General features: G+C 41.6%; 1 protein-coding gene across 1 annotated transcript in view; it reads right to left on the reverse strand.

The window, feature by feature from the left end:
• DFFB (DNA fragmentation factor subunit beta) overlaps window positions 1–17,245 on the reverse strand; it is a 120,373-nt gene that overhangs the window by 62,063 nt on the left and 41,065 nt on the right. The window contains exons 3-4 of the mRNA XM_078642631.1: window positions 11,109–11,300; window positions 1,901–1,980 (exon numbers count right to left, since the gene is read on the reverse strand). Of these exons, the coding sequence (XP_078498757.1) occupies window positions 1,901–1,980; window positions 11,109–11,300 (272 nt within the window). The remainder of the gene's footprint in view (window positions 1–1,900; window positions 1,981–11,108; window positions 11,301–17,245) is intronic.

Raw genomic sequence — 17,245 nt, forward strand, 5'->3', positions numbered from 1 at the left:
AAAGCGTTTTCTGTAAAACAATTGGTAATGCGGTAGCCTGCCAGTATTTATTTCTATCCTGTAGTCAAAATAACAGTAGCCGTGTACATGCTTCCCCCATAGAAATAAAGACGCCGGGAACCACATGCAGCCGGTTCACATAAACTGTCATCAAAACAGGTAAACATTTTTGTTGCATACGAAGAGGTGATTTAGTAATGTGGCAGATCCGTCCCCACCATGACGTTATTCTCGTTTCTGCCCCTCTCTCTCTTTTTATGTAGGCGGTAAATTTTGCTGCTAAACGCCAAAAAGCGGATGTTCTCAGAATACCAACATTGGAGGTAAAAACTAATAACCATGACTTGATACTATCGGCAAGGTCAGCTTAGAGTCCATCTCCTAAATGGCCAGATCTTCGAAAATAAAATAGTCTTTTTTAGGTTTTTAACTTTGAACCAAACATGTTATAAATCGGCTAAACGAGCATGAAAATCAAACCGCCTGTTTTCATCATTTCCCACTAACGATATTACATAAGATTATACTTACCATGTGCTACATTAAATCAGATTGGCAAACTATTAGCAATAGTTCGTCATATTAGGTCAGTTGTCAGTCATATCTGTAGACACTTACAATATAAATAGATATGCAGGATAATATAGGATTAACTTAGAAATGCCAACTACGCGTTTGGGTGGTTTATATGTACTCTGATCCCAAACTTCCCTCTTCTCTGCAGAACCTACCATTTCTCACTTTACCCTGGGACCTTTTACTGTGTATCTGCTCCTATACTGGCTCTAATTCCGGTACCACGTGCGAATTCCGGTACCACGTGTTGGTATTTATAGGTAAGCAGACAATATGATATAATGAAATGTATAGCCAGTCATACATGGCCATATAGGGTCCCATGTAAGATGCTGCAAACATTATGGTATGCAATATTAATAGGGGTACTCCAGGACCACTAAAGCCTTGAGGATAACTTAAATACGTAGACTCTTACATGTCTTCTGCTACCTTTATCTTTATCTATCATTCTTTTGGAATCACACATATGGTCTTTAATTTTCTACCATAGATGTGGATGTATAGTAAATTTTTGTAGCAGTGATGTAAATAGGTACCTATAGATATGTATATAGATCTGTATATATGTATATAAATGATGCTTCTCGTGTATGAATGCCTAGCGGTATTATCAGATTTATGAGATTTAGAACACTAGCTCTGTTTATGAGATGTCAAAATTTATACTATAAACGTTTTTTGCACTGTAAATACAGACTTGTAAAATGTCTTTTATATATATTTTTTACAGAAATATGATGGTACAGTCCTGAGGAAGACACAGTTGTGTCGAAACGCGTAGACAGGAAACCATCTTTTTATTGTAATATATATGTACCTGATGTATGTTTAGACCCATGCATATGCTATAATGCTGGAATATTTTATCATGTATCGATACAAATGTACTTAAAACTTTTTTATCATTTAATCATGTTTTATAACAGAAATTAAAATACACCAAATGTGCAAAAAGTTTTTTGATTATTTTTTCCTAACTATGTTTGGGCTAATGCCACTGTTCATGTGCTAGTGTTCTACTGAGGATTTGCCTGGGTATTTTACTCACATAAATTGTCTTGCCCTGACCCAGGAAATTGATCCAAATCAGGGGGTCCTTGTTTGTTTCACATATGCTGGACCAGTCTCTTACTTAAGACACCATGATTAAGCACTCTGTTTAACATTTAAAAATGCTTTTGAAAGCTATCCAAAATCCAACAATGGATAATTTAAAATAGCCATTCAGCATTCTTGTGAACACAATTTGAAAATCTCCCCAAAAATTATTTTATCCAAATATGCAGAAAGCGGTGCCCTTGTAATGCTCTTTTAGGTTTACCTCTCTCATGTAACCACGGATCCTGCTTTCACAGTTGTACGCCATGTATGCGGATTTGTTCTTAAATCGGGTGCCAATACCTGTGATTAAACACAAATTTCTTCAGTATTTAACAATGAATCATTTATTGCCTTGGTTTGGTGGTGAAGATACAACTACTTGTGAAACGCAGTAACTGAAATAAGGACATTTGATTAATAACAGTCTATGGGAGAAAAGATATATTAGCAAAACGTTTGTCCCTGATAAAAGCGATCAGTGTTTCCAGCCTTAATGGGGTAAGAGGTAGGGGCCACAAAATGAAGAGCATGACAGAGCATGGAAGCACGCAAGAAAGGTTTAAAGAGGGAAAGGCCAACGGGGCAAACATATGGGCCTGGATGGAGACTGTAAAAACAAGCATAAAGGAGTGCAGGTTTGTTGATGCGTAGAGGCATGCACTGAGCAGAGGTTTAAGGAAGGGAGGGAAGGAAAGGACATCCTCAAGTGGGTAAGGGCAAGGGACTGAAAGAAGAAGAAGAGTCTTGAAGATCAGGGGGAAAAGCCTGTGAGGCGCATATCAGAAGGCCTGTGGGATTGGAAAATGTAGATAGGAGAATCAAACAAGATCAGAAAGGGACTTAAGCCTGCAGGAATCCGGCCAGATGGACCCAGAGAAGGGAAACTGAAGAAAGAAAGATCATAGACTAAAGCGGAGGAAGGAATCCTGAGGGGGACAGGCGATACTATAGCAGGGGCAGGATAAGGAAAAAAGCGAGATCAGGTGTAGAGAGGAAGAGCCTTCAATGGGCACACCAGATGGGAACAGCGGCTTTCACACATTAAGGAGTCAAATAGAGCACAAAGTAACAGAGGATGAAGGAGAGAAGTAGAGCAGCTGCAGCCGGCATGACTCGTGGGTAGGAGGCGAGCGGGGGATGGGGGGGAGGGGAAGGGGTTGTAATTGCAGGAGGGAGGGAAAGAATGTAAAAAAAAATTAAATCACTTACCGTGCCGCTGCTCGCTCCTGCGTCACTGCTCCTGCTTCCAATTTCAGGAACAGGAAGCAGGCAACCAGACTCCGTCCCTGTGACACGGCGCTCAGCCAGGGGCTGTAGGACTGGCCCTGTACTCCATGCAGGCTGTAATGCAGCCTGCATGGAGAAGTGGGAAAGTGCGCATGACTGGTTGAGGCGGCCCAAGAGGGCCGACCACACAGTCACTGTGCACTTTTAGGAGTGGACAAACCACTCCTCCGCTGCCCTGTTCACAGAAGAGCCCCAAGCAAAGCAGCCAAACATAAAATGATAATAACTGAAAGTAACTATCATTTAATGTTTATGCTTCTGCACTGCTTGAAAGCAGTGGGGTTATGCTCCTCCACCATAGCGAAGGAGCTGCCCCTGCAGTGGAGGTAATACGTTTGCAGATGACAGGAGCAAATGGCCCATGCATGGGAGAGAAATAAAATGCGGATCTAAGTGAGCAAGAAAGGAGGGAAGCCTGTAGGAGAAGGACCCAAATGGATCAGGACCTGGCACTGCAAGAAAAAAGGCCACAGGGGGAATCAGTAAAGAAAGGCATTCAGCTCGTTAGACTGCAAGTGGCAGGTTAATGGAGGTGGTGGTTGGAAATCATGAAACGAAAGAGCAACTAAGGGAAGGGGAGCAACCAAAAGAAAAGCAAAGTGAGCAGAGTAGGAAAGAAAGAGGCCAGCACTTTTGGGCAAGAGTAAGACGAACAACTGACTGGGAAATCCAGTAATGTCCACAAAAACAGCCTATGCCAAAGTGATGTGGACTATTTCTATAGGGTGCACTGAGACTAGGAACAAAGTCTAAAGGGGGCAAGCAATTCAGGTGATTAAGGGAAGTGATAGCACCAGAAAAAAAAAGTCACAGAGGGCAGCGGAGGACTTGAAAGCCTGCAGAGAGTAGGCCTAACTGGCCAGGGATGGCTAATCTCTTAAAAAACAGGACCAGAGGCTGAAGGGAAGAAAGATAGTGGAGGGCAGCTTCTGCCATAGATGTAGAAGCAGGTAAACGTTTGTCTTGTAGGGTAGAGGGGGAGAATGGAAGCTGCAAGGCAATGACCCATAGGGGACAGAGAAGGGACAGCAAAAAGGAGGGTCAAGGAAATTAAGGGAAAAATGGATGCATACAACTGTAAGTAACAATACAGAACGCATGTACTTCAATCTTTTGTTACTTTGATAGGATTTTCTATGTTCACCTATTTAATTTGTGACTATTTTATTAAATGTAATTTTTTTCATGAAACAAATGACATTTGATTACTTTTAGCCTTTTACAGGATACAAACTTACCTAATTTTTCTATTGTGCTGCTCCTTTCTATAGAAAGGTTTGGCACAGTTGTATATATGTGCAAAGAAATATTTACATTTTGTAAAATGCTCTGAGATCCCATGTGTAGCAGGGACTATGAAATGTTTAAGACTACTGAAGATTTTGAAAGGTAGGGAGATTTGCATTGTTAATGTTTATGCACCTAACTCGGATTGCCCAGAATTTTTCCCGTCAGTTCTGAAAGCAGTGACACAATACATGTGTGCAGAACTTATTCTCCTTGAAGATTTTAACTGCATCGTCGATGCCAAATTGGATAGGGAACCCCCGAGAGAGAATACCAAGCCCCACATGTGGAGATCTCTGGCCACTATCCTGCACGGTATGCAGTTAAGAGATGAGTGGGGGGCTTGTAACACAACAAAGCGAGAGTTCTACTGTTACACCTCTGCTGCTTACACATTCACTTGAATGGATCACTGCTGCCTCTCATCGGGGCTGTCTGCCGCTACAGAGGCTGTCTCCTATTTAACCAAGTATATCTCCGACTATGGTCCGTTGTTGTTAACTTTGAGAAGCGGGCCGGGTCGACCGGCCATTCCACTGTGGCGGCTGAGGCTCTCACGGAACCCCCATATGCACAGACGGTGACGGAGGCCTTGGAACATTATTTTCAGGGAGAACTGGGGCGCGACAGCCAATAGGTCCACAGAGTGGGAGGCCATGAAGGTGGTCATAAAGGGAATATGCATGCAGACCACATACGGGGTCCAACACCAGCTCAGTGGAGATATCACAACCTGAGAAGCACAATTAAAAATCCTGGATGATGATCTTCATAGAGCGCCCATGGACTCGGACGAATCGAAGCAGGGCTGGACTAGATTAGAGAAACATCAATATACTACCTATAGACAAAGATTACACATGGAGTGATACAGGACAGGAGTGCTCCTGGCATGAATACTCAGGTCAGACACTGAACATGCACTCACTCTGCAGCTTAGAAACTACGACGGGAATGTGGTATACACGCAGTACGCGATTCTTAAAGAATTTGCGGCTCACCTGCGGCATTCATGTACAACTGTTACTCAGGGTGGGCCGCACCCACTATAGGATTGTTTTGATGGGACAGCGCTCCTGACACTGGGGGGAGGAGGAGGCCGAGGCCCTAGGGGCACAAATAACAAAAGAGGAAGTACAAACAATAATTGAGAAGCTGAAGTCAGAGAAGTGTCCTGGGAGAGACAGACTGCCGGCGGAGTTTTATAAAACATTTGCTCCGCAGCTGGTCGACCACCTCTTAGAGGTGTTTAATGAAGCTCTGACCAGGGGGGAATCCCTAACACCATGATGGAGGCATTGGTGTCTATGATTCCCAAGCCAGACGGAGACCTCTCTCCCCCGCCTCTTACAGGCCCATCTCACTCCTGAATATTGACAAAAAGATATTGAGCGGCGTGTTAACGGCGTGTCTTATGCCATATGTGGCCCGATTGGTCCACCTGGACCAGGCTGGCTTAGTTCCTGGATGAAACACAATACACAATCTTGCACACTTGCACACATATCGCATGCACCTCACCTGCGGGAAGCGGACTGGGCTCTATGTCTCCTGGATAATCAGTAGGCTTTCCACTCTGTCGAATGGAACTACATGTGGGAGATTCTTGAGAGGATGGGACTAAGGGGGAAATACATAGGATGGATGAAATTACTATATACTAGACCAACGGCTAGGGTGCGCCTGCGAAACCAAGCGTCTGACAGGTTTGAGCTCCGTACCCAACAGGGTTGCCCCTTGTCACCACTTCTGTTCGCCCTCGCGATGGAGCTCCTGGCGATCGCCCTTAGAACTAGGATGCAGAACTGGGTGATTCAGCTAGGAGATACTTCACACGAAGTGTCCATGTATGCCGACGATACACTGGTCTACCTCCGACATCCTAGGGAATCAATCCCTGTGCTCCTCAAAGCGCTGACTGGCTTAGGGGAGATCTCGGGACTGCGTCTCAACCCAGGTAAGTCTAAGCTCTTCCCTATGGGATGTCTAGCCGAGCGGGGGGAATATGAATTGCCCCCGGTAAATTTGAGCTGGGTCGGAGATGAAGTGCGCTATCCGGGAATAAGACTGGCGCATACAGAGAACAGTTATCTGGAGCGAAATGTGGGGAGGTGCGTGAAGGGTATACAAAAATCAAATGCTTTTTGGCGCAAACTGCCGCTTTCCTTGATGGGTCAGGTCGCGCTGACCAAAATGGTGATTCTTCCACTCTGTCTTTACATTATGTAAAATTCACTTTATCGAATCCCACAGCCGTACTTCTGCCACCTAGACCATCTACTGATGGAATTGCTGTGGGGAGCTAAGAGGAAAAGGGTGCAATTGGAAGAAAAGTGTCAAGAGGAAACATCGTAAGATCTGTAAAAAGCGACCAAGGAAAGTAAGACTTGATATAGAGGCCCCTACACCGGTTGACTTCATAGATAACCTCGCAAGTCCTTATGACTGATCTCAATCTAACCTTCCATTGGTGACTGCTCCAAAAATCGCACCACCAGCTGGTGTTCGAGAGCCTACACAGCAACAAGTTACTAAGGTCCTGAACAGCACTACCTATCCCACCCACACATTCCCTGTGTTTGCATCCCACACTACTATTCTTATGCCCTCTTGGTGTAAAACAAAATGAACTGGTGGATTCTTAACAGCATGTAGCAGTATATAAATAAAACATAAATAAACCAAGAGCCTTGCTATGCAGGTAATTGCAAGATTCCTTCGATGTATAGGGTTGTACTTTAACTTGTCCATAAGCATGCCTGAGCTGGTGAAATCCCTGAAAGTAATGCAAAGAAGCTTGAAAATAATTCTCTTAACAATGGGCAGCCAATGTGGATTTTGAAAAAAGGCGAGACGTGTGCATCTGTGCAGGCATGGTATTGCATGTGCTGCTAAATTCTTCTCACCTGCAACCTGAAAAGCGTTGCAGTAGTCGAGCCTAGATAAAACTATGGCCTGAAAAACAACTTGTCTACAGTGAAGTGGCAGACTAGGGCAGATTTTCTAAATGTCTCTATGTAATGGAAACAAGATGTAATATTATTGCCATGTGGCCTGAAGTATTAACGATAATAACACAAATATTTTACTGCAGAAACAGGAGCTCTGGTGACTAGATCAAATAAGTGAATGAACAGCTGTATATCATCCCCATGGTTCTTAACAATGAAGCCTCCAAGACCCAGTCAGGTGGTCCACAGAAGCCACACAGAAGTTAAATAAAACGGAAAATATATTTTGTTGTCATTTAAAGAAATCTGTCATTCTCATCCTCGATCCCAATCCCATGCCAACCCCAATTAATTTGTTTATTCCTTCACCAAGAAAACAAATCTTAATGAAAATCTTCCTAGCCTTCATTTCACACACATTACAATACCATCACAATCCATAATGCTATGTCACCTAAGCACATATGACAGCTTTCTGATACACGATGGGAAGGCAGTCCTTCCCATTATCTACCTACCATGGTCTCTCTTTCTGTTGAACTTAAAATCCAGTCAATTCCCTTCATTATCTTAATAAGCATACTTTTGATATTTTTGAAGGTAAAACCTAGCACCCTATGACCAGAACACCCTGACTACAGAACCAACTGAGTCATTCTTTGCCACCAAACCATCAAACAAATTGACTTCCATGACCCTGTTTGTCACTTTAGGCCATATTCCAGACATTGTGCAGCACCATTACTGACATGTTTTAAGTAGCTGCCAAAAAACTCACACTGCTTGACAATGAATACTCCTGTCCACTCACCCACTTTGACTTATCAAGAGTTCCTGAGATCATCAAAAGTGTGAAGTTTATTTCAGTCCTTTCCAATTGCATGGGTAATAGGAGTAAGATTCTGTAATGTTTCAAATCATTCTTTGAAGAATGCACCAACGCCACCTAACTAAGGCGCGTCAAACAGAAAAATAGCTTCATTGTCCCCAAGAAATGAATGTCCTCAAATTTAGCTCCGCAAGGAATTAATGCTTAATTCTCGCTCATCATTCCTATTCATTTTGATGATTTTGAAGAGTGAAAAAGATTTTAATGGTGTTTGGTGTCAAAAATCTACCACTTGTGGGTCAGAGATTTCTAGTGGACCATGGAACGGAGTGCAGTCCTTGGTTGATCTTGGTTAATGTAAATGTATTGCAACTTATATAGCGCACGTATCACCCGAAGGCATCAAGGCGCTTGCCTTGGGAACCCGTCCTGGCTTTTCCCTGTGAGATAACCCCTACTGGGTTTCCCCAAGGTGAAAGCCAGGCATCCCGCAGCGGGTGGGCCGCCGTAGTGGAGATTAAGCAACTATTGCCCAGGGTTGCAGCGTGGGACCCCATGATTAGAGTAGGCACCGAGGCGAGAATTATCGAGTCCGTGGACATTTTGGGCTCAGGACCCTGCCGCGTCGGGAATTGAACCCTGGTCCCGGGCCAGACCTCTGCATCAGGATCTGCCGCTCTAATCAGTGAGCCACACTCCTCCTAATAAACTGGTCTATAATGTTTAAGGACAGTTGCAGGCCCTACCATGAATTATTTTGGTGCAGTGAGACATCTTTACATACAAGCATAGTGTTGGGTCCATCTCTCCTTCCTACTGTTCGAGTGGGTGTCATCTATGCCACAGGCAGAATTTCAAGGGTATCGTAAATCTATTACAAAGCAGAACCCACCAACCCTTATTTCTTTGATATATTGGAAAACCTAGCCAAATAATTCACGTTTAATCCAATCCAAAGCCAAAAATAATTCTATAAGTACATTTATGTAATATTTGAAGAAAAACACATCCGTTAATAAAAGTATACCAAATGATTTTTTCACATTTGCGATAAGATCTTTTTTTAATTCATCAATATGAGATATTTGTAACCAAACCCCAAACACACTCTTAAAACACAATCCTATCAACCAACCCCACTCATTCAAACACACACAAACAACCACTCAGTTCATTCAAATAAAAATCCACAAGACATTATTATGGTCTGTACCTTTTACAGAAACTCAGGGGTACTTTCTTGTCCCCCACAATCTACGATTTTCTTTAAACCTATAGATATTGTTAAGTCTTCCATCTACACATATCATATATAAGACAGTATTACATAATTCCAATTTTATTTTAATTTTTTTTTCCTTTGATGCATAGCAGCTGTGATGTGTTCTGTTAATCAGGCTCTTTTAGTAATTGATAGGTTTTCTGCCTGTTAGGCCCTTTCCACTAATGTCAACAGATGTGGTGTATTTCCGCTAAAAGCTATCCAACCTGCTCAGGGCACCAATTTCTACAAGGAATTTAACTCTAAGGTAAAGAGAGCCGGGAAAGGGTGGCATATCTATAATCAAATATGTACATACTATTAGAACTTTAGAATAACTCGGACTGGTGAGCATTACAACCGAAACCATTGTAATTGTATTTATATAGAGCAGAACTACACAGCCCAACTCTAAAGGAATACACTCTTCGGGAAAAGCTTTGCACGGAAAAGAAACCTGAAAATGGTGCTCAGTGGGAACCACAAATCTATGGAGTTGGAATCCTTGACCGCCCTCACAAATGCACAGTATCCATGTCCAGGAAAAGGGGTAAGGACAATGCTCCACTAGTCCCAATATATACCCCATGGAGTTCTCCGAGGACACACCCTTGAGGGCCAGATGAATGACATGCATGTGAGCCGCATTATGCTACTATGCATCCATATCGAAGTGGCTAAAAACCCTTCAGCGACCGTTTACGATAACCAATTAACAAAGAAAAGGAGCTATTCCCTTTAAGCCCATAATGATTCCAAAAGAAACATCCATTTCATACATCTTGGTCTATGGGTGCGGTAACACGTTCCTGATGTATAAAACTTGATGTACGCAAACTTAGGCATAGCTAAATCCAAAAACTGCTAAACCAACTTGCAACCAAAATGCAGGGCCAACTCACTGGTTGACCTGCTGGCCTCTAGCAAGACAATCAATGATGGCCACTATGGTCTAAGGGAGCAGCCACTAAAAAACAATGTCAAGAGTGTGGTAGATCCCATTATTTAAAGAATAATACAAAATGTACTGCTAGAATTATTTTTGGTTTTGGCTTTGGATTGGTTTAGGCATAAATTATCTGGTGAGGTTTTCCAATAAATCAAAGAAATAAGAGATTGTCAGGTTCAGTTTTGCAATATATTTTTGAGTCCCTTGTCACACATTCCCATATTTTTGCTTGCAGGGGCCCTCTTCTGCGGTTTCTATATTACCTAGCGTGAATGGCATCAAAGATGAAGGTCAGTCCTGTACAGTCCCTCTCAGTAAGGCAAAATTGGAGGACGCTATATTCTTCACGGTTACTATAGATTCAGGGCCTGAATGTATCAATTATATCAGCTTAGCTAAAGGTGTAAAAAAAGAGGGGAAAGTGGTCAGCAGAGATAAACAATACTTAAAAACAACAGGAAATATATTATACACTGTCACCTGGGAACTGCGCTGGTGTACCTGTTCAGGATAAAACCCGTCCAGTCTGGGTTTACAAGTATCAACAGGTATGGCAACATTCTTGTAGGTCTAATCTTAGCAAGTACTATTTAAATTAATACGAGACAATAGTCAATAAGAAACTACTGTGTCTTGGGTCTTCTTAGGTAGGATGATACGCCTAGCCCCAAGCATAGTGAATACATTTTAGTATCTAAGGATTTTTCATTCCATTATTATTCTAGAGTGCAACTGTTTCCATTTTCTAAGCTCAGCTTCCCATTTTGTGAGGAAGTATACGCTTTCTTTTACTATTACAATCTATTTAATATATGGTGTTATGAAATGTGTGCACATTTTATGATACAAGGGGCTATAACATACCTTCAAACCATTGTCTGTCCTCGTCTCGGGTTTCTGCCAAAATGTTTTCATTCAGGTTTTGAATGAGATCCACCAGAATTTTCTGCCTCTTCGGACCCTGTTGTTCATCCGATAGTAGCTTCTGCGCAGCTTCCACAAGGTCATCTTGTTGTTTGTAAAAGCTCTTTAAAAGCTGATCTATATCACTGACATCTAGAATTGAAACAGAAAAAACAGCTCTGCTTTAACCTACACATTAGAAACATGGCGATCTGTGGTAGTTGCTGGATAAACCCAGCTTTAGAATTATCTTTATCTGGGTCACATAGACTGGGCCAAAACCCAGACACTTCTTGACAAATACAACCATCAGCGTAAATTAAACTGCAACTATCTGGTACACAATCTTGATTTTACATTACAAGTTGTTCTAATCTTCCAAGGGTTTGTGACCTCAGTGAGTTGGTTTAGTCCACAACATAATAAAAGAATATGGAAACTACAATAGAGTGGCTATTCTACCATGCCAAAGTTGTTTAGCTGAAGCCAATTGATGTAGCTCATTGGTCCATCCCCACTGTCTGTCCATTAGACACATGACTTGTGGGGTTTCAACCATTGTCTAGCTCATGTGAAGTGGATTTTTGTTATCTCCATATTTCACTGTGCTGTAAAAATAAAGGTAATCTTTTCAGGATATCTCTCAATAGCCTTCAAGTCATTCAGGGAATAGGAGAAGTTAAAATTTCACTTTATCTTTTACACTGTAGGTACCCAGCTCAGCCCTGAGGAAGAACCCGATTAATTAAGAAAGGGTTTGGAAACACGTCGGCTGTTTGGCTGTCCCAAGGAAACTTATACCTTGGCGGTTCTAGGATCTTGATACCTTTATTCACTAAAGGGCTACACAAGTGGACTTTTAGAATTTATAAACTAAACAAGCCCAGTGAGATTAGTCCTACAAAATTTGAAAACTAAAAAGTCAGGACTACAATGTGAACATACTCTGGTGTACGGATTCTTTGTCTATGTTAAAAACAAATGTTGGGAACATATTGAATGCTGGGATTTATGTATTCGTATGTAATTATTTCATGATTGTTATTATTTCTTTATTAGTTGATTTATGTTCAGGTGTGTCAAAACCTCAGACTTTAAATAAGAATTGGTAATTGAATGAAATATGTGAAATAAATGTATGAATAATAATACAGGAGCTTACGAAATTAAAAAACGAAGCTCCCGGTCTGCTTTTAAATAAAGAGCAGTCTTTCCAAAAATCGAGTTCTGGCACTTACTTTTTGTATAATTATTGATTGTCCAGCCAGGGCCCGTAGGACAAAACCCCTTTAGCTTACAAAGTAATCTGGTTTGCAGCACAGGGACTGCTGGTACCACAATAAATGAATTCTTCCACTACCCAAGCACAGCCTAACGGTTCTCTGCGGCCTAGCATTGATGGAGATATACACAATGGGGCTAATATGTAGGCACAACTTTGTAATGCCTGCAGAGATGAACTTAGCTTTTGAATTTGGGTAGAGGAACAGTCCTTTCTTGAATACAGGTCTCAAAAGGAGAAACAACATTTTTAACTGAGGAGACAATTACTGATGTGAAATCTGATGTCAAGAGTCTGCAAACCACGATATACAATACAGTGAGAAATGGCCACAATATGCATAGCAAATATTGAGGGACAGTGGGAAGTAAATTATACAATTATAATTTCACACGATACATGCATAGGAAAATATAGATAACGTTTTTTTTTCACAACACATTTTATTGGAATTTTGTTGGCATATAACATGACGACCAACATTGCCAAATAAAAACATTACAGTGCAGTAACGACGTCACCATCCCTCCACAATACTGATGTATAATTAGCAGGTAGGCCATCCCAACCATCGCAAAACAATCACATGAACTCTATACAAGGAGTACAACTGTGTGTTAGTGTATGCTAGGGCACTGGGGGATTCATGATCATTCATTGAATCATTGACCCTCTGTATCAAAAAGGGAGTCTGCTGACTGTGTTGGTGCCAAAACAATACCCCTGTAGTGTGCCCATCTCTGCCAGATTTTTACATGTTTATGTTGACACCCACGTGCTTGGAACACTGCTACCTACATCCCCATGCAATGGTCCATTACCAGCTTCCAGGATCCTACCGGGGGCGGGGATACGTCTCGCCACAGCCGTGCAATATCCCGTTTGGCCAGGGTTGGGCCCAGGAAGAGAAAGTGCGTTTTATATCTATTACCTCCAATACCATCTGTGCTGTGAAGAAGTACTGTCTTTATGTGGAAGGGGATCTCCCATGGCAGCACCCTCTCCAAACATGTCACTACCCCTTTCCAGAAGCTTGCCAGGGACATACACTCCAAGACTGTATGTATAAAGGTGCAGTCGGCCAATTCACACCTCAGACACCGCTGCGAGGCAATAACTCCCATGCGCCATAAGTGATATCCAGTGAAATAGACTCTATGAAGGAATTTTAATTGAATAAGTTGCAGGCTGGCCGATATCACCGCTTCACATGGGGCCATCAGAGGCTTGGTCCAATCGCCATTGTCTAGTGTGTGCATGTCCTTCTACCAAGTCGGTGTCACGGCTGGTAGTGAGGAGGTACTATGTGTCACTAGTGTCTGATATACTTACCGTATTTTATGATTACCCAGGACCCCGTCAGAAATCTGCCCTCTAGTGGATTGAATTCTGGCAGTTTCTGCAAGCCCTGTATATAGGGAGTTGTAGCATGTTGTATTTGAAAATATCTATACAATTGTTAGAGGGTCAATTGAAAATCATTCTGTAATTACTGAAAGGATTTAAGGGTTGGGCCATGCGTGATATCCCCTAGGGTTGGGATGCCAATGGCATCCCACTGCTGAAATCCTGAAAGGGAAGACACTCGGGTCATAAAGGTCCCACCCATTGAGGAGTCATCTGGGTTAATCTGGCCCACCACCCTATCCGTTTCAATGTTTGTTTCCACAGTCGGAACACCGTTTGGGTTGCCTGAGGGAGGTGATAAATAAAGTTTTGATTCACTTTATTAAAGTTTTATTCTTCTACTAAAAGAAAAGGACAATGTATCACAGGGGTCACATTTTATACTGACAACCATTCTTCCACAGATAGAAGGTTCTGAAGTATATTACAGGGCTCACAATTCTTATTGATAATTAATATGTGCTTTAGAGAGCGTTTGGCTTTATAGGCTGTGAAGTAAAGTAAGAATAACTAAATTGTTGCTAAAAGCTCATTAAAAAACAAAAGAACTCTATAGTTTATACAGTTTAAATGTGATGAAGAATTAAGAGAAGTGTACTAAGTTCAATGTTAATGTCGATTTCATTATTAATGGAACAACATTTGTATTGTATGAGATGTGTTTGAATATAAAAAGACAGCTAAAATTGTACATTAAATACAGCTACCCACAAGCCACTGGTGATATGTATAACCATTCTGATTGATTTTGCTTGACTTGGGAATAACCTATACATATACTTTGAAATTAATCCTCTGTTTCAGTAGTTTCTTAAACCTGTACTAATATATTTAGGGCAACGGAAATGTAGAGAAGCGCTATTTCATCTTCAGCTACTAAACAGCTTCAATGTATGTTTCAAGTTCAGTTTGTTTCACAAAGCTGCGGTGAGATGTAGGATATCTATGGAAGGTTAGACCCCTGGGTGTGGTATGCTCTCATATTATTACAAACAAACCGTCCCCAATTCAATGTTTAAAGGATGTAATACTGGTTAGTTTTTATTTTGAGTTTTATCTTGTGACAAAGCTGCTGTACTCTTTGAAACAAATCGGTTGATAATTTATTGTATCGATTTTACATGGCTTTTAGAATTGATTTATGTTTTAACTGGATGTTTTTATTATGCTCGATTTTTTTTTAAGGCCAAATTCGGCTGAATAAAAATCACTTGACTTGACTTGAAATTAAGCTAGGTGGTGGCTTCTATCTAGTAAAGGGACATTACTTTTAAACAACTAGAGCCAATAAGAATATGAACAAGGCTAAATATATATATCACAATCTGTTTAATAATCAATTAATTCTTAATCAGAAAAGTACCATTATAAACATTAGATTGGTATTCAAACACACTATCTCTAAGTATGCACAAGATCTCCCTGCTATTAATACATGCACGTAAAGGAGTACAGTACAGAGATGTGCTCTGCTCAGCAAATAGCACTTTACATAGACTACCTTCAAGTATATCAGTAAAGAGATTCTTTGTGGGTCTTTGGTGGGTGAATGTTTCAAATACATCTGCATTATTGTAACAATTAAAAAACAATGCGTGCCAGATTAACACCACAATTAGAAACCCAAGGAAGGAGTTAATTTTATAGAGGATATAGTTTTACCCGGAATATGTTTGGGCAATTAGGAGGTTAAATAATACGACACCAAAACAAAATCAATACATACAGTATAGCCAGAGTTATCAATTTTCGAGCAATAAATAAACCAATACTTTGCAATGTGAAAAACATTGAACATTGCAGTCAATGGGAAAACACATATGCTTGGAAGGGCCCCAGGATAAGCAATCACAAGGCAGAACAGCTCTATCCAGCTCGGACGTCTCGGGAGCAGAGATGTACCTTGCTTTTCTGCAGTGCTGAACGGTAATGCAGGGACCCTCCAAGCCCAACCTCCAAGGGGCTCCCCTGAAGTCAACCTGCAAGTGATCGAGTGTCACAAATACTGTTTTTGACAGGCCCACTACTCCCATTCAGCACCAAGGACAGCCAAGTCACTTCTGCATGCAGATTCTTTGGGCAAGGTAAAATTGTCCTGACTGTTGAGGCTTGGTCCTGCAAGCCTCAACTGACCTGTTTGTTTGTTATCGCGCCTTGATGCCCTTAGGGGCTAAGTTGCGCGTTATAAAACGCCTTTCATTCTTTCATTCAAGACCTGAACTCCAAGAGGGTTCCATTTAACTCACCCCGCAAGTGACCGAGTGTTACCTGAGATTTTCCCCCTTGACATCAATGGTAAAGTTCGATAGCTCTGCAAAGTATCGATTTATTCAATTCAATTCAAAAGAGCTTTATTCAATTTTTACAATAAAATCATAAAAGCGCATTGTATCACATAATATTATAAACAATTCAACATTAACAAGCACTGGCAAAGCCAATAGGTCTCGCTTTTGAGACCTATTGCCTTTGCCAGTGGTTCGAGCCATGTTGTACGGAATCACCAATACGGAGTACCACCGAGTTTCCATCAAATAAATATTTCTTGTCCTTTCCTCAGCGTTAGTTTTAGCAGGAAAGTTAAAGGCGCTTCCTTGCGCTGTAGTTTTTCGGAACAAGGTCCCCTGAGTACCCATGAGGTGGTTAACAATAGAAACCTGCTATTAAGCACCAAGATACCCTTCAGGAAGAACGCCCAATTTACAAATACATCTTATGTTCTGCCAGTAACACTTGTTGAAGCAGTAAAAGCGAGACGCTATGCACCTGATGCCTGTTTTCGAAATCTTGACAATTGCGCTCCCCTCTCACTTAAGAGGAAGCAAGGTGAGTTGTCTTGTGTTTGAAATAACACAAAAAAATCTAATTGAGTGCACTTCCTCTGTGTTTGAATTCGAAAGCCCCTTTTCCCACCTTTCAAAACCAGAAAGTTTGATCTATTTAAAGATAATTGGTTCTTCACTTAAACGTGCTTTTCACAGCTTTTCCTCTTTCTTTCTATTTAGAAGCATTTTCCACAGCTTCTGAAAGCACAAAGTCAACTGCTCTATTTTTAGATACTTACTTCTTCAGACCCTTCAGCGCCACGTAAAACAAGCAAAAGCAAAAGCATGGCGCGTTGTGTGGAAATAGTAACCTGACCCACGAAGAATGCAGCTGCCACCCTACGTGCCTCCGCTCGCGCCCGAGTGCAAAACGCCCTGGGAGTGAACATTAGAAAAGAGGTGGGACATGCACCCGCCTTTAGCCATTTGCGTGCTTTCATTATTGAAAGATGCACGCAAAAGCCAATCCAATGTGTGGGAGGAGTCAGACCCACACAGAGAAACCGGAGAAGCCACAAGAAGCCTCGCAGAGCAGCGCATGCGCGCTGCTAGGATCGACCTAAAATCTGATAAATCTAGTTATA

Source organism: Lissotriton helveticus, chromosome 5_1 (assembly GCF_964261635.1).
Source record: "Lissotriton helveticus chromosome 5_1, aLisHel1.1, whole genome shotgun sequence".
NCBI lineage: Eukaryota > Metazoa > Chordata > Amphibia > Caudata > Salamandridae > Lissotriton > Lissotriton helveticus.